The sequence below is a fragment of the Carcharhinus amblyrhynchos genome, unplaced genomic scaffold (genome assembly GCF_965287045.1).
Source record: "Carcharhinus amblyrhynchos unplaced genomic scaffold, sCarAmb.v2.hapA chromosome_117, whole genome shotgun sequence".
Classification (NCBI taxonomy): Eukaryota; Metazoa; Chordata; class Chondrichthyes; order Carcharhiniformes; family Carcharhinidae; genus Carcharhinus; species Carcharhinus amblyrhynchos.
Window position 1 is genome coordinate 275,044 of NW_027649857.1, and position 18,750 is coordinate 293,793.

At 48.7% G+C, this 18,750-nt stretch overlaps 1 protein-coding gene across 2 annotated transcripts in view; it reads right to left on the minus strand.

Moving 5' to 3' along the window:
- Positions 1–7,211: 7,211 nt before the first annotated feature.
- Positions 7,212–18,750, minus strand: part of agxt2 (alanine--glyoxylate aminotransferase 2) — a 56,017-nt gene continuing 44,478 nt past the window's right edge. For both annotated transcript variants that reach the window (XM_080183019.1, XM_080183018.1), the window contains 6 exons: positions 17,748–17,840; positions 12,575–12,707; positions 10,291–10,376; positions 9,353–9,502; positions 8,919–9,017; positions 7,212–7,617 (listed from right to left, as the gene is read on the minus strand). In XM_080183019.1, the coding sequence (XP_080039145.1) occupies positions 7,504–7,617; positions 8,919–9,017; positions 9,353–9,502; positions 10,291–10,376; positions 12,575–12,707; positions 17,748–17,840 (675 nt within the window). In that variant the 3' untranslated portion in view covers positions 7,212–7,503. The remainder of the gene's footprint in view (positions 7,618–8,918; positions 9,018–9,352; positions 9,503–10,290; positions 10,377–12,574; positions 12,708–17,747; positions 17,841–18,750) is intronic.

Sequence of the window (18,750 nt, forward strand, 5' to 3'; positions counted from 1 at the left end):
TTCTCTAGTCGGTCTTGTGTCAATGGAAAACCAGAACCCATCTTTACAAAGGAACCAGGTTGGCACGGTGACACAGTGGTTAGCACTGCTGTCTCACAGTGCCAGGGACCCGGACACAGTGACACAGTGGTTAGCACTGCTGTCTCACAGTGCCAGGGATCCGGGCACGGTGACACAGTGGTTAGCACTGCTGTCTCACAGCGCCAGGGACCCGGGCACGGTGACACAGTGGTTAGCACTGCTGTCTCACAGTGCCAGGGACCCCAGGCACGGTGACACAGTGGTTAGCACTGCTGCCTCACAGTGCCAGGGACCCGGGCACGGTGACACAGTGGTTAGCACTGCTGCCTCACAGTGCCAGGGACCCGGGTACAGTGACACAGTGGTTAGCACTGCTGCCTCACAGTGCCAGGGACCCGGGCACGGTGACACAGTGGTTAGCACTGCTGCCTCACAGTGCCAGGGACCCGGGCACGGTGACACAGTGGTTAGCACTGCTGCCTCACAGTGCCAGGGACCTGGGCACGGTGACACAGTGGTTAGCACTGCTGCCTCACAGTGCCAGGGACCCGGGCACGGTGACACAGTGGTTAGCACTGCTGTCTCACAGCGCCAGGGACCCGGGCTCGATGCTGGGCTTGGGTCACTTTCTGTGTGGAGTTTACACATTCTCCCTGTGCCTGCGTGGGGTTTCCTCCTGGTGCTCCGGTTTCCTCCCACATTCTGAAAGACGTGCTGGTTAGGGTAGGTTGACCTGACCAGGTGCCGGAGTGTGGCGACTAGGGGAATTTACAGTAATTTCATTGCAGTGTTAATGTAAGCCTTACTTGTGACTAATAAACTCTAAACTAAATATTTAGAGCTGGGAATATCAGTAACACTGAGCTAGCAGATTCAGAAGGTGCTGAATGGCCTCCTGCACTGTGTGAATACAGCACCATTTAGCTGAGTAAATAATGTTAATGTTCACAGACACATGGGTTAAACCTATCACAGGCCCAGTGGAAAGAACATAAGAAATAGGAGCAGGAGTAGGCCATCTAGCCCTTCGAGCCTGCCCCACCATTCAATAAGATCATGGCTGATCTGAAATGGATCAGTTCCACATTCCCGCCCTCTCCCCATAACCCTTAATCCCCTCTCTTATCAAAAACCCATCAACCCGCGCCTTAAAAATATTTAGCGAGGCAGCCTCCACCACTTCAACGGGCAGAGAATTCCAGAGATTCACCACCCATTGAGTGAAGAAGTTCCTCCTCAACTCCGTTCTAAACCGCCCCCCCTTTATCTTGAGGCTGTGCCCTCTAGTCCTACTGTCCTTTCTGAGCGGGAAGAGCCTCTCCACCTCTATCCTATCCATCCCATTCATCATCTTATACGTCTCAATGAGATCTCCCCTCATTCTTCTAAACTCTAACGAGTACAAGCCTAGTTTATTTCAGCCTCTCCTCATAGCTCAACCCCCTCAACTCCGGCATCAGCCTAGTAAACCTCCTCTGCACTCCCTCCAAGGCCAAAATATCCTTGCGTAAGTACGGCGCCAAAACTGCACACAGTACTCCAGCTGCGGTCTCACCAATGCCCTATACAGCTGCAGCAAGACCTCCCTACTTTTATATTCAATCCCCCTCGCTATGAAGGCCAGCATCCCATTAGCCTTCCTGACCACCTGCTGTACCTGCAAGCTGGCTTTTTGCGACTCATGCTCAAGGACCCCGAGGTCCCTCTGCACTGTCGCCTGCTGCAGTATTTCTCCACGTAAGTAATAATCCTTCCTACCAAAGTGGACCACCTCGCACTTGCCAACATTAAATTCCATTTGCCAGTTCCTGGCCCATTCGCCCAGCCTATCTAGATCCTTCTGCAGACGCTCCACACCCTCCGCACAATTTGCCATTCCACCAATCTTGGTGTCATCAGCAAATTTCGACACCATACACTCGGTTCCCTCCTCCAGATCATCTATATAAATGGTAAATAGCTGAGGCCCCAGCACCGACCCCTGGGGCACTCCACTAGTCACCAACCGCCAATCCGAATAGCACCCATTGACCCCCACTCTCTGCCTCCTATTTGACAACCAATCCTCTATCCACGCTAACACCCTACCCCCAACTCCATGTCCCCTGACCTTCTGCAATAACCTCTTGTGAGGTACCTTGTCAAACGCCTTCTGAAAATCAAGAAAGACCACATCCACCGGCTCTCCTCTATCCACCGCCCTAGACACATCCTCATAGAACTCCAGTAAATTTGTCAGACACGACTTCCCTTTAACGAAACCGTGCTGCGTCTGCTCTATCAAGCAATTCCCCTCAAGATGCCTCGCTATTTCCTCCTTAATGACGGATTCTAACATTTTACCTACAACAGACGTTAAACTAACAGGCCTATAATTCCCCGCCTTTTGCCTGGGACCCTTCTTAAACAACGGTGTAACATTAGCCGTTTTCCAATCTTCTGGCACTTCCCCGGAATCCAGCGATGTCTGGAAAATAACCACCAAGGCATCCACTATCACCTCTGCCATTTCTTTCAGAACCCTCGGATGCATTCCATCCGGTCCTGGGGGCTTGTCCACAATCAGCCCCCTCCAGTCTGTCGAGCACCGCCTCTCTAGTAACAGTAATGTCATTGAGACCCTCCAGTCCTACCACCTTTCCATCTCTAACACCCGGCAAATTATTCACGTCCTCCTCCGTGAAGACCGAAACAAAAAAGTTATTCAAGACCTCAGCCATTTCCCCATCCCCTACCACTAAGTCCCCTTTCTCATCCTCTAAGGGTCCAACGTTCACCCTAGCCAGCCTCTTTTTATATAGTTATAAAAACTCTTGCTATCCTTTTTTATATTAAGCGCTAGCCCAGCTTCATAGTTTATCCTACCCTTCTTTATCAATTTCTTTGTCAATCTTTGTTGACATTTAAACCTCTCCCAATCCTCTTCTCGCCCACTACTCTTAGCTACTCTTAAACGCCTCCGCTTTTCTTTCCTTCACCTCCTTCGTTATCCACGGCTTATTACTTCTCCTCCTACGGTCCTTTTTGACCATTGGAATAAATTTCTGCTGAGCACCAAGAAAGATCTCCTTAAAAATCCTCCACTGCTCCTCAGCAGACCTACCTTCCAACGCGCTCCCCCAGTCCACATTCGCCAATTCCTCTCTCATCCTACTGTACTCCCCTCAACAGCCCCATTGCATTCCCTATGGTAACACCAAAGTTGACTTGTTAACCAATCAGGTTGTTTTATCCTGTTTGAAATTTGGCATTCTTGTGTTTGTCCTGATGAGTGAAAGATGAAAAACTTCAGTAACATCTCCCTCTCTTCAGCAACACTCAAATTCTGTGCAGCCTCTGGTACTATTCTCTGTTCTGATACTCTCTGCCTCTGTTTACCAAACCCAGAATCCCAAATGCTTTTCTGTTCACTCGCAAAGATCACAGATACTCCCAGGTCACCCGGTTCCTGCACACTCTACAGAACCACGTCATTGACCCCACATTGTTTCTCCCAATCTCTTCCCTCACACCTTCCTAATCCTGTCATGTTTTTTATGTTTATTACTGTCACAAGTAGGCTTATGTTAACACTGCAATGATGTTACAGTGAGAATGCTGTGGGTGATTTCGATCACCCTCACTGTGGTTTACCATGCTGGGCAGTCTGTTACTGATTCCACAATCTATTTATATGTAGCAAAAGGAGCAATGGCCTTGCACAGCTCCACTTCTGTTTGGGAACATGGTCCTTAAATTAATCTTCTTGGAGCTGATATGCTGAAACCCCACACTTCATTATCCTTTTGTGAGTTATAGTCTTAGCCACATCTCCCACAGCAACAGCAAAACTGCTTTCGTAATTCTCATTACAGTAAGTGCATCAACAACTGATCACAGAGATTCCCGTCTCCAAGTACACATCTGAGACTATCACGCACAAAACATTTTGGTTTGGGGTTTAATTAGGTGTTAGTTTTTCAGTTGTGCTGGGTTGCTGGTTAGATTTTGGATGATGTTTATTGCTGTAAGTGTTTTGAGGCTGACCTCTGACAGTGTCACAACATACTTCTCTGTCAGTTCAATTTTTGTTATTTACAGCTGCTTATCAAATTGAAGATGTTTTTAAATTAATTTTATCGTAGAGTTCCAACAGTGGAGGAGGCCATTTGGCCCATCAAGTCTGAACCGACCACAATCCCAACCAGGTCCTATCCCTTATTCACTTTCCCATTTCTACATTCTCATTAAGCAGCAAGAGGAGAAAGCTGGGTTTCAAAGTGAATCTCCGCTTCCCTGAGATTAAATGCTGACCATCGCATGCAGTCCCATCCGTGGTAACTTCCAGGATGCCTTCCCTTGAGCCACTGATGTGTCCAAACTGCATTGAACCAGCTCCTGTTCGTGGTGCTGCTGAGAGCCCCCATTCTCTCAAAGTACATGATTTGTTTCCCCCCCCCCCTGGAGATTATATATAACAAACTCTCCGTGTCACTAACTGCGTAACCCACAGAAATAAATCAGAGGTCACGGTAACACCACAGTTGGTTGAATGAATGATGAGATTTTGCAGCAGGAATTCCAGGAGCCCCTCAAAGGCTGTAATCTCTGGATTACTCCCAGTGCCACCGGCTACTGAGCACAGAAATAGGACAGATGAAAGATTGGCTGAAGAGTTGGTGAGGAGGGAGGGTTTAATATTCCTGGATCATTGGGAGCATTCCTGAGGAAGGGTGGGATACGTACAAACGGAACAGTCTGTCTGAACCACACTGGGGCCAACACGGGTAGGTTTGCTGGTACTGTTGGGAGGAGCTTAGACTAGTTTGGGGAGTGCGGGGGTGGGGGTTGTGGTGTGGACACAGAGTGTTAATACAATGGGAACACAGCTTACTATAGTAAAGGAACCAAGACAGGGAGTTCACCCATGCTGAGTTCCAAGTGAGTAAGGTAAGGGGGCTACTAATGTCAGGAATATTATCGGTAAAATGGATAATGGACCTGGATTGATAAGTGGAATTGTGAATACGTCACCATCACAAAGATATAGTTGAGAAAGGGACCGGCTTGGTAACTCAGCATTCTGGGATCCAGAATCTTCAGGTGAGACAGGATGGAGTGAAAGAGGAGAAGGCGTTGTGTTAATTAAGGAGTCAGTTACTGCAGTCAGGAGAGGTGATATCTTGGAAGGGTCAAAACAAGGCTTTGTGAGTAGAATTTAGAAATATAACATGGGGCAGCCATGTTACTGGGACTGTATTGTAACACCCCAAAGAGTCAGCTGGAGATAGAGCAGTAAATAGGTCACAGGGCTGTGTAAGAGTAATAATGGGGGAATTATACAAGGGAATTTCAACTTTCCCAAAATCAATTAGGACAGTCACAGTGTTAAGGGCTTAGAAATGGTGGATTTTTAAAAATCTCAGCAGGAGAACATTTTATGTCAATATGTAGAGAGTCCAAAAAGGAATGGGGCAGTGCTGGGTCTAACTCTGGGGAATGAAGCCAGACAGGTGGTTGAGGTGCCAGTAGGGGAGCATTTTAGCGATAGCGATCACAACACAGTACAATTTTAGTTTGCTGGAAAAAGATGGACTGCAAAAAGCAGTTTTGGATTGGGGAAAGGCAGATTTTATTAAGGCAGGAGGCAGCAGCGGCTGAGTGATGTTACCACTAGGCAATTAATCTAGAAACTTATTTAATGTTCTGGGAAACTGGGTTTGAATCCCATCACAGCAGATGGTGGAATTTGAATTCAATAAGAAAAGTCTGGAATTAAGTATCTACTGATGATCTTTAAACCATTGACGGTTGTCAGAAAAACCCATCTGATTCACTAACATCCTTTAGGGAAGGAAATCTGCCATCCTTACCTGGTCTGGCCTACAGGTGACTCCAGAGCCACAGCAATGTGGGTGATTCTCAACTGCCCTCCAGGGGCAACTAGGGATGGGCAATAAATGCTGACCAACCAGCGACACCCATGTCCCACAAATGAATTTTAAAAATCTGGCCAATGTGAGGAAAATCTACAGTAAAGCAGTGTGGGGCGGTGGGTGCTCCAAACGGAAGAGGGGAGGATGCAGTCACAACATCCCTTTCGGGGCAAATGTAGGAGCAATGAGCCCAGAGAACTCTGGATGTCTATCACTGTGAAAACTCTGACCCCTCACCCAAGGAGAAAAGCTGCTCCCTACTCCCCCTGTCCACACCCCTCATAATCTTATACACGTCAATCATGTACCCCCTCAGCCTTCCCTTTTCCAGAGAAAACAATCTGTATCGCTCAAATGCTCTGTCCCAGGTAACAGTGGGTAGCACTGCTGTCTCACGGTGCCAGGGGCCCAAGTTTGATTCTCAGCTTGGATCAGTGTGTAGAGTTTGCACGTTCTCCCCATGTCTGTGCGGGTTTCTTCTGGACACTCCAATTTCCTCCCACAGTCCAAAGATGTGCAGGTGGACTGGACATGCTAAATTGCTCCTTAGACGTGTGGAGAGCCTGAGAGTGATGATTGAGGAAATAACCCAAGGGTAAGGTGTTCAAACAACATTTGAAATACGCAACAATCTGATATAACAGAGAAACGTTCGCAAGAAGCAAGAGTCACAGAGTAACTGAAAGGTAAAAATCCTATATTAATCTCAATTATAGAAGCAGTTATCGATTTAAAAGCTCCTTGAAGGTAACATTGATAGTTTGGGAATGAAATGACAAGTGTTTTGATTCGAATCGATTGGTGTTTGATGATTGGCACAGTCAGGATGGGCAGAAGGGCCACTTTCTGTGCTGTAAAACTCTTGACTGTTCTGGTGGCCTTCCTGTAGGTTATTGGACAGACAGACCGGCAAGGTCAGCACAGGTCAGGGCTAAAGGGTTAGGTAACACTGTGTCAGGATAAAAACAGGAAGGGAATGGTAGTCACAGAACGGAAATGGGGCAGGCGTGTTCGACCCGCTGTTGGACATTGTAGATAGCTCAGAACGTACAGAGCATGCTCCATGTTAGAGATCTCAGGGTGTGGCGTAACCACAAAAAACATTCAACACCTTATCTGTTAAAATGATTTGAGTTTGAGCAAAGAAGGGCAGGGAGGGTATTCCGGAACTAAGGATCAAGCCAACGGAAGTTATAGCCGACAATGAGTGATTATAAAGAGGGATATTCAGTGGGTCAGAACTGGTGGAGGGCAGGTTTGAGGAGACTCGGGGGGGGGGGGGTTCCAGAGAGAGGGAGGGGGAAAAGTGTGTCTGATTTGAAAATGAGGATGTGAACATATCACTGAGAGCCAATCTCTATCAGTCAGCACTGGAGCAGGATGGGGGCACTGTGTGAGCCAGACCAAGTGTTTTGATTGAAATTTAGATAGTTATCTGATTTGCCCGTGAAGTTATAGTCAGGGTAATTTTTAACAATGTGTTTGGGCAATGGAAGTAAAGTGAAATGAAGGAGATCACTTCTGTGTAAATTTCAGTTATACTTGACAATGTTTGATAATCTGCACTCTATAACGCTTTAGATCTTCTCTCGACATGGTTCTGCATGGCCACTCGTATAACATCCACAGCAAAATCAATATCCTCTTCAGTGATGCACATTGGAGGCGTAATCCGGAATGTCTGTAAATAACACAATGGGGATAGTGTCAAAGAACAGCTACAGCATGGGGTTAGATACAGAGTAAAGCTCCCTCCACACTGTCCCCCATCAAACACTCCCAGGACAGGTACAGCACAGGGTTAGATACAGAGTAAAGCTCCCTCTACACTGTCCCCCATCAAACACTCCCAGGACAGGTACAGCACGGGGTTAGATACAGAGTAAAGCTCCCTCTACACTGTCCCCCATCAAACACTCCCAGGACAGGTACAGCACGGGGTTAGATACAGAGTAAAGCTCCCTCTACACTGTCCCTCCATCAAACACTCCCAGGACAGGTACAGCACGGGGTTAGATACAGAGTAAAGCTCCCTCTACACTGTCCCCATCAAACACTCCCAGGACAGGGACAGCACGGGGTTAGATACAGAGTAAAGCTCCCTCTACACTGTCCCCCATCAAACACTCCCAGGACAGGGACAGCACGGGGTTAGATACAGAGTAAAGCTCCCTCTACACTGTCCCTCCATCAAACACTCCCAGGACAGGGACAGCACGGGGTTAGATACAGAGTAAAGCTAAATTGATTTAAATGATAAATAATGCAGGCGCTAGAATTCTGTAATAAGAACAGAAAATGTGAAACCTCAGCAGATCTGTCAGTGTCTGACACAAGGTTAGAATGGTGCAGCTCAATGCCATGCTCAATTAGGAAAGAGACGGAGAATTGGGTTCGTGCTGATTTAAATATTCAATACTTTATTTAAATGTAATTGGTGAGTCCTGGAGACTGTCGGCAGATCATTGAAGCGCTCTGGTTGTCGGGGGCTGGGCTGGGCTGTGCCCCTTGGGCAGTGGCAGCCTGGCACTGCCCACCAGGAACTGTACTGTCAAGAGGGTGGGGTAATTCTGTGATTGGGATAGGTGGGGATGGGAATTGGCTGGGACAGCAATTTGAGGGAGGAGGGGGGTGGCTGGCAGATCAGCACGGTGAGCGATTGGGGGCAGCTCCCATGTCGGTGGTGGGGGAGTGGCAGGCGATCTCCCTGTACACTGTGTGGGAGATCAGGGAACCTGCGCAATGGCACCCCCAGCACTCTGCAGCCGGCTTCAACAACATATTTAAGCCCACCCTCATACCGACATGAGTCTCCCAGCTGTCGGAGTACCAAGGGAATGCTGAACTCGACCGAGAGAATGCCTCGGAGGAATCCTGTTTTCTTGCTGTGATAAAACTTGGAATATTTTTGGGAAAATTCTGAGTTTCGTGTCTGGGTGATTGGAGAAAGGATTGGGTGGGGGGGTGGGCTCGATCCATTACCTGTTCGTACATTCCACCTTTCCCCAGGAGCAATCCCATTTCCCGGCAATCTTCCCAAATCTCATCTATTTCCTTCGCAGGGAGAGGATCCTGGGATTCCTGTCAATGAACAGAGACATCACTGAATCCAATCAGCAGCTAGGGTTCTGGCATTCACATTGTGTGGGTGGGGGTCACACTGGGGACGGTGCCGCACTGGAGGGGGGCTTTGCACTGGGGACGGTGCCGCACTGGAGGGGGGCTTCGCACTGGGGAGTGTTCACATTGTGGGGGATGGGGTTTCACTGAGACTTAGTAAACCAGTGCTCCCAAAATCCCCTTGATCCCCACAATTACTGCCCACACACACACACCACACACACACACACACACACACACACACAAGATCTCTCTCACCCCCCCCCCCCCCCCCGCCCCGGTTGAGGGTCACACACCTTATCTTTCACCATCTCCACGCCGACCATCAGCCCCTTCCCCCTGACGTCTCCGACCATCGGGAATTCCTGCCGCAGTTTAGCCAGTTCCAGCAGCAGATGATTTCCCAGAGCCTCGCACCGTCCCATCAACCCCCCCGCCTCGATCACCTTCCGAGAGAGACACAGAGAGAGACATGGTCACAGCCTCACCCCACCCCGTGCGCCCCCCCGCTCTGTGCGCCCCCCCGCTCTGTGCGCCCCCCGCCCCCCCGCTCTGTGCGCCCCCCCGCTCTGTGCGCCCCCCCGCCCCCCGCTCTGTGCGCCCCCCCGCTCTGTGCGCCCCCCCGCTCTGTGCGCCCCCCCGCCCCCCCGCTCTGTGCGCCCCCCCGCCCCCCCGCTCTGTGCGCCCCCCCGCCCCCCGCTCTGTGCGCCCCCCCGCCCCCCCGCTCTGTGCGCCCCCCCGCCCCCCCGCTCTGTGCGCCCCCCCCGCCCTGTGCGCCCCCCCCGCCCTGTGCGCCCCCCCGCCCTGTGCGCCCCCCCCGCCTGTGCGCCCCCCCCGCCCTGTGCGCCCCCCCCGCCCTGTGCGCCCCCCCGCCCTGTGCGCCCCCCGCCCTGTGCGCCCCCCCCGCCCTGTGCGCCCCCCCCGCCCTGTGCGCCCCCCCCGCCCTGTGCGCCCCCCCCGCCCTGTGCGCCCCCCCGCCCTGTGCGCCCCCCCCGCCCTGTGCGCCCCCCCGCCCTGTGCGCCCCCCCCGCTCTGTGCACCCTCCGCCCCCCCCGCCCCCCCCGCTCTGTGCGCCCCCCCGCCCCCCCCGCTCTGTGCGCCCCCCCGCCCCCCCCGCTCTGTGCGCCCCCCCACCCTGCGCCCCCCGCCCCGCGCCCTCACTCCATACACTGTGAGGATTTTGGCCCCGTCTCTCCTTCCCAATAAATGGAAGATTTGATGTTGGGAATCTGACCTCAAGGACAGTGGATCCAATCACACAGGCCAATGAGTTCCCTCCGAATGTGTTGAATGTTGCGTGGGACATTGAAGCAGCAATTTCTAAAAAACCCAGTGAAGGAGAAACACAAACACCAGCAATCAGAGCGACCAAACATCAGATAAACAATATCGATGATCATGTGGAGGAATGTGAGGCAAGTTTGTAGAAGACACTAAGATTGAGAGGTGGTTAATAGTGAAGATGATCAGAGATTACAGGAAGATATAGCTGGGTTGGGCTGATGGGTGAGCAGTGGCTGATGGTATTTAATCCTGACAAGTGGGAGGTGATGCACTTTGGAAGAAGGAACAAGATGAGAGAGTATTTAATGAATGACAGGACACTGGGAAGCTCAGAGGGATCTTGGGGTCATTATTCACTGATCCCTGAAAGTGGCAGAGCAGGTGAACAGGGAGTTAGGGCAGATGGGACACTTGTTTTTATCAGTCGTGGTACAGAGTATAAGAGCAAGGAGGGAATGTTGGAGTTGGACAGAGTGTTGGTTGGGCCAGAGCTGGAGTACTGTGTGCAGTTCCACTCACCTCACTGTAGGAAGGAGGTGATAGCACTCGAGGGGATACAGAGGAGGTTCACCAGGATGTTACCTGGGACGGAGCATTTGAGCGATACGGAGAGATTGGATAGGCTGGGATTGTTTTCTCTGGAGCAGAGAAGGCTGAGGGGGGACATGGTTGAGGTGTATAAGATTATGAGGGGTGTGGACAGGGGGAATAAGGAGCAGCTTTTCTCCTTGGGTGAGGGGTCAATAGGGGTCACCAGGGGTCAGAGTTTTAGGGTAAGGAGCAGGAGATTCAGGGGGGATTTGAGAGGAAGCTTTTTCACTCAGAGGGTGGTGAGAATCTGGAATGTGCTGCCTGGGAGGGTATTGAAGGCTGGAAATCCTACAACCTTTAAAAAAATATACGGATCAGCGCTGGAAATATCAAAACATTCAAGGATATGGGACAAGCGCTGGAAAATGGGATTAGTGTGCGTGTAGTGGTGGGTATTGTCACACAGACTCGATGGGCCGAAGGGCTGTATCTATGCTCTATGATCACACTGAGTTTACATATAGTTTATGGAGACAGTTTTCACAACACACAATCAGTGCAGACAGTGGAAATCTGAACCAGAAATCTGCCTGTGGAGAGAATCGGGGTTCAAATTTCCTTCCCCTATCTTTGTGTCACAGCTACTGAAATGTCTGATTGACTCAGGACATTAAACCTGTTTCTCTTCCCACAGATATTCACATCTCAAAATACAACAAGACCTGGATAATATCCAGGTTTGGGCTGACAAGTGGTAAGTAGCATTGCCTGGCAGTTGTGTGGTGCCAATGACCATCACCAACAGGAGACACTCTAACCACTGCCCCTTTGATGGTGTAACCATCACTGAATCCCCCACTGTCAACATCCTTGGTACTGAAATATACAGTAAATGGCAGAACCCTTCAGAGTATTGATAGGCAGAGGGATCTGGGCGTACAGGTACACAGGTCACTGAAAGTGGCAATGCAGGTGGAGAAGGTAGTCAAGAAGGCATACGGCATGCTTGCCTTCATCGGCCGGGGCACTGAGTTTAAAAATTGGCAAATCATGTTGCAGCTTTATAGAACCTTAGTGAGGCCACACTTGGAATATAGTGTTCAATTCTGGTCACCACACTACCAGAAGGATGTGGAGGCTTTGGAGAGGGTACAGAAAAGATTTACCAGGATGTTGCCTGGTATGGAGGGCATTAGCTATGAGGAGAGGTTGGAGAAACTTGGTTTGTTCTCACTGGAGTGACGGAGGTTGAGGGGAGACCTGATAGGAGTCTATAAGATTATGAGGGGCATGGACAGAGTGGATAGTCAGAAGCTTTTTCCCAGGGTGGAAGAGTCAATTACTGGGGCACAGGTTTAAGGTGTGAGGGGCAAGGTTTAAAGGAGATGTACGAGGCAGATTTTTTACACAGAGGGTGGTGGGTGCCTGGAACTCGCTGCCGGGGGAGGGAGTGGAAGTGGATACGGTAGTGAGTTTTAAGGGGCATCTTGACAAATCCATGAATAGGATGAGAATAGAGGGATATGGTCCCCGGAAGGGTAGGGGGTTTTAGTTCAGTCGGGGGCAGCATGGTCGGTGCAGGATTGGAGGGCTGAAGGGCCTGTTCCTGTGCTGGAATTTTCTTTGTCCTTTGTTCCCTGTCACAGGTGCCTTGAGTCTGTTTAACCCCTGACCTTTGAACTATGCTTGCCCAATGAACTCACCAGGTGTAGTAACCACAGCACCCATGGGAAATCCATTGCCAATTCCCTTTGCCATGGTGACGATATCTGGTTTCACTCCGTGAGTCTGGAATCCCCAGTAATGACTCCCCAGGCGGCCAAATCCGGTCTGAACCTGCAAAGGACATCGCATGGGGTCATGGGTCAAACTAATATCGCCATCTCTGGAATGTGGAGCCAGCAGACTCCAAACCATTTCTCTGTGAGACTCTGGTAATAAATCCTGTCTGCTAATCAGTTCTCAATCCATGTCCATACATTCCCCATAATCCCATCTGCTAACCTCTCGTGGGACTTTACCAAAAACTTTCTGAAAATCAACACATACCACATCCACAGGGCAAAAAGAGGTCATGAAATGTTCTTGGCAGACAGGATTAAGGAGAATCAAAGGCATTTTATTCATAAGTTAGGAACAAGAGGGTTGTCAGGGAAAAAAAATCAGATCTCTCAGGGACAAAGGAGGGGAATTATGCTTAGAGCCCAAGGGAATAAGGGAGATCCTAAATGAATACTTTGCAACAGTATTCACAAAGGCGAGGGACGTGTTGACTGGGAGTGTCTCAGAGGGAGGTGTTGACCCGTTAGAGAAAATCTCCATTACAATGGAGGAAGTGTTAGGTTTTTTAGGAAACATTAAGACAGACAAATCCCCAGGGCCTGATGGCATCTATCCTAGACTGTTCAGGGAGACAAGATGAAATTGCTGGGCCTCTGACAGAAATCTTTGTCTCTTCACTGGACGCAGGTGAGGTCCCTGAGGATTGGAGGATAGCCAATGTGGTACCGTTGTTTATGAAGGGTAGTAAAGATAACCCGGGTAATTATAGGCCGGTGAGCTTGACGTCTGTGGTAGAGAAATTGTTGGAGAGGATTCTTAGCGATAGGATGTATGCGCATTTAGAATGGAATAATCTCATTAGTGACAGACAGCATGGTTTTGTACGAGGGAGGTCATGCCTCACAAATTTGGTGGAGTTTTTTGAGGAGGTGACAAAAACGATTGACGAGGGAAGGGCCGTGGATGTCGTCTATATGGATTTTAGTAAAGCGTTTGACAAAGTCCCTCATGGCAGGTTGTGCAAAAGGTTAAATCTCACGGGATAAAGGGTGAGCTAGCTAGATGGGTGAGTCCCCTCGAAAGCTTGTATTATCAAATAAATCGGTTGGACTAAAACCTGGTGTTGTCAGACTTTTTACTGTGTTTACGCCAGTCCAACGCTGGCATTCCCACATCTTGGCCATAGAAGACAGAGAGTAGCAGTGGAGGGGTCTTTTTCCGGTTGGAGGTCTATGACTAGTGGTGTTCCACAGGGCTCTGTACTGGGACCTCTGCTGTTTGTGATATATAGAAATGATTTGGAAGAAGGTGTAACTGGTGTGATCAGTAAGTTTGTGGACGACACAAAGATTGCTGGACTTGCGGATAGTGATGAACATTGTTGGAGAATACAGCAGGATATAGATAGACTGGAAAATTGGGCGGAGAAATGGCAGATGGAATTTAATCCAGATAAATGCGAAGTGATGCATTTTGGAAGAACTAATGGAGGGGGGAGCGAGACAATAAATGGCAGAACCATCAGGAGTATAGAAACACAGAGGGATCTGGGTGTGCAAGTACACAAATCCCTGAAGGTGGCAGCACAGGTGGAGAAGGTGGTGAAGAAGGTATATGGCATGCTTGCCTTTATAGGACGGGGCATAGAGTATAAAAACTGGAATCTGATGTTACAGCAATATAGAACGCTGCTTAGGCCACATTTGGAGTACTGCGTCCAGCTCTGGTCACCACACTACCAGAAGGACGTGGAGGCTTTGGAGAGAGTGCAGAGAAGGTTTACCAGGATGTTGCCTGGTATGGAGGGTCTTAGCTATGAGGCAAGTGGTGTTTACCCCAGTCCAACACCGGCATCTCCACATCATGGTTAGATTGGACAGCGATCGCTCTGAAATAACATTCACTGGGAATGAGAATAATATCAGAGTGCTTGTGGATCACTAACCAGACAGGGATATCTGACACCAGTGAACAGGTATTACAGAGTCTGTCTGTCAGTGTAGAATTACACAGATTGTGCTTCTTTTACTGAGTGGAATATCTGATCTAAAGAGCCATCTGTTTCTAGTACGATCTGTCTGTGTAGAATTACATTGTTTGGAACAGAACTGAAATGAAATAAGTTGCTTCAATTTGAAATATATATTTTTGAATTGCTGAGTGAGGTCTCTGCTCTGTGGAGCTGCCTCTATCTTTGGAATAGCTTGGAAGCAGAAAGAGATTTTGTTTTAAAGATGTTTGGTGTCAGTGTAAGTTTTCTATTGAAAGGAAACTGGCGACAGCTAATTCCTGACATTTAAAATAACCAAACAACAAATGTCCAGAATTCTCCCATTCTTTCAAATACAAAATGCAATTTGTCCACTTCTCTATGAACCTAGAAATGTGATCCAATGATTTATCCCGATTGTTCCGGTTCTGTTTACACTGCGTTTCTGCTTCAGGTAATTCGTAAATCTGATATGTAGAGAGACAGGTAGCAATGAGGAAGCAGGGGGGCTGCAGAAGGACTTGGACAGGTTAGGAGAGTGGGCAAAGAACTGGCAGATGGAATATAATGGGGAAAAGTGTGAGGTTCTGCACTTTGGAAGGAGGAATAGAGGCACAGACTATTTTCCAAATGGGAAAATTCTTAGGAAATCAGAAACACAAAGGGACTTGAGAGTCATTATCCAAGATTCCCTTAAGGTTAATGTTCAGGTTCAGTCGGCAGTTAGAAAGGGAAATGCAATGTTAGCATTCATGTCGAGAGGGCTAGAATACAAGAACAGGGATGTAATTCTGAGGCTGTATAAGGCTCTGGTCAGGTCCCATTTGGAGCATTGTGAACAGTTTTGGGCCCCATATCTAAGGAAGGATGTGCTGGCCTTTGGAAAGGGTCCAGAGGAGGTTCACAAGAATGATCCCTGGAATGAAGAGCTTGTCGTATGCGGAACGGTTGAGGATTCTGGATCTGCACTCGTTGGAGTTTAGAAGGATGAGGGAGGATCTTATTGAAACTTACAAAATGCTGTGAGGCCTGGACAGAGTGGATGTGGATAGGATGTTTCCACAAGTAGGAAAAACTAGAACCAGAGGGCACAACCTCAGACTAAAATGATTAAAACAAACATGAGGAGAAATTTCTTCAGCCAGAGAGTGGTGAATCTGTGGAACTCTTTGCCTCAGAAGGCTATGGAGGCCAGGTCATTGAGTATCTTTAAGACAGAGATAGATAGGATTTTAATTAATAAGGGGATCAGGGGTTATGGGGAAAAGGCAGGAGAATGGGGATGAGAAAAATATCAGCTATGATTGAATGGTGGAGCAGACTCGATTGGCCGAGTGGCCTAATTCTGCTGCTATATCTTATGGTGTAATGGTCCACACACACAGTGACACAAGCCGGGAATTGAACCTGGGTCCCTGTTGATGTGAGGCAGCAGTGCTAACCACTGTGTCACTGTGCCTCACACAACAAAGATGGTAGGATGCACTGTCTCACCAGAACTGTGCACAGTATTCCAAGTGTGGCCTTACCAATGTCTTGTACAACTTCAACAAGACATCCCAACTCTTGTATTCAATGTTCTGACCGATGAAATCAAGCATGCTGAATGCCTTCTTCACCACTCTGTCCACCTGTGACTCCACTTTCAAGGAGCTATGAACCTGTACCCCTAAATCTCTTTGTTCTGTAACTCTCCCCAATGCCCGACCATTAACTGAGTAAGTCCTGCCCTGGTTCAATCTACCAAAATGCATCACCTCACATTTATCTAAATTAAACTCCATCTGCCATTCGTCAGCCCACTGGCCCAATTGATCAAGATCCCGTTACAATTGGAGATAACTTTCTTCACTGTCCACTATGCCACCAATCTTGGTGTCATCTGCAAACTTACTAACCATGCCTCCTATATTCTCATCCAAATCATTAATATAAATGACAAATAACAGTGGACCCAGCACTGATCCCTGAGGCACATCGCTGGTCACAGGCCTCCAGTTTGAAAAACAACTCTCTCCAACCACCCTCTGGCTTCTGTCAAGAAGCCAATTTTATATCCATTTAGATACCTCACCCTGGATCCGGTGAGATTTAACCTTATGCAACAACCTACCATGTGGTACCTTGTCAAAGGCCTTGCTAAAGTCCATGTAAACAACATCAACTGCACTGCCCTCATCTACCTTCTTGGTTACTCCTTCAAAAAACTCAATCAAATTTGTCTATAAAATAATGAGGGACACAGATCAGCTAGATAGTCAATATCTTTTCCCAAAGGTAGGGGAGTCTAAAACTAGAGGGCATAGGTTTAAGTTGAGAGGGGAGAGGTACAAAAGTGTCCAGAGGGGCAATTTTTTCACACAGAGGGTGGTGAGTGTCTGGAACAAGCTGCCAGAGGTAGTAGTAGAGGCGGCTACAATTATTTAAAAAATCATTTAGACAGTTACATGGGTACGATGGGTATAGAGGGATATGGGCCAAATGCGGGCAATTGGGAATAGTTTAGGGTTTAAAAAAAAAGGCAGCATGGACAAGTTGGGCCGAAGGGCCTGTTTCCATGCTGTAAACCTCTCTGATTCTATCACCAGTTCCATGACTCCACGGGTAACACAGACCCCTGGCTCTCTTTCTGAGTGTGATCTGTAACCATTAAACCACTTGGGTAAGACAGAGACCAGAACCTGTCACCTGACCCCTTCATTGACCTTATATTTCCTCAACATTCGAATAAACAAAAAGACAACGTCCGAAAATAAACCTTCCTGTTTTAACCAGAATGCCATCCTCCTGGATCCAGGGACATTGTTACTCTTCCAACAGGGAAACCTTTTCACCTTCCCAAAAATCTCATGGAATTTCCTGATGAAACCTCAGATAAGACAGGAAATTGGAGTTGGGAATGATCACATCGGATCACACATGATCTCATTGAAAGGTAGAACAGGCTCGATGGGCCGAATGGCTTACTTCCATCCCACATCTTCTGGTCTAACAGAATTCCCAATTTCGGGAATCGTTTAGCTGGTATCAATATTTAATATCCTGTAATACTCCCAAATCACATCAAAAACATCCAGACCCCTCACAGGAAACTGCCTCCTTACCTCATCGGAAATGTATACCCCTCCTCTCTCTCGGATAATCTCACTGACTTCCTTCAGGAATCCTTTGGGATATTGCACGGTTCCGTTAACTCCCTGACAGACAGAGAGGATCCAATCAGTTAATACTTCCCAGTGTCTGCAAACTCTACATACCCGTTGTTCAATAATATCACACCCAGCAGAGAGAGAGACAGGGTACAGCTCTCACACACCCAGACAGGGGAGGGGGTGGGGAGAGGGGGACGAGGGAAGGGGAGGGGGTGAGTGTGGGGAAGGAGGAAGGAGTAGGGGAGAGGGTGGGCTGGGGGTGAAGGTGGAGGTGAGGGAGGGGGTGGGTGGGTTTGTGCTCAGGGTCAGTAGTGTGTCAAGTGGATGATGTCTCATTAAGAACATCCTGACTAAGCCCAGCTCCTGAATGGTGATGTCCAGATGTCGGGATGTCCAGACGTCTGGTTATCGGAATGCCTGGACGTCCAGGTTTCCACATGTTGGGATGTCAGGATGCTGTGATGTTGGGATATCCGGATGTCGGAATGTCCAAAGGTTGTGATGTCTGGATGTCGGGATCTCCGGATGTTGGGATGTCCGAATGTCCGGAGGTTGGAATGTTAGGATGTCTGGATGTCCGGCAGCCTCTCATTGGCCAGTCAGTGTGAAATGGGCTCATTCCGATGTTGATGGAGAACTGGGGACACGGCCACTTCCGGCCAATCACCAAACTCTGAGGAGCGGGAATTGGGACAGTGATTCACACGCTGACCAATCCCAGTTGTTATTGGGAATATAACAGCACCAAACCACGGCACATTCACCGTAACACATTCCATTTCATAATTGCCATCCCAGTCTACACAATCCCAAACCCCTTCCCGTTCACTCCCACTCTACACAATCCCAAGCCCCTTCCCATTCACTCCCACTCTACACAATCCCAAACCCCTTCCCATTCACTCCCACTCTACACAATCCCAATCCCCTTCCCGTTCACTCCCACTCTACACAA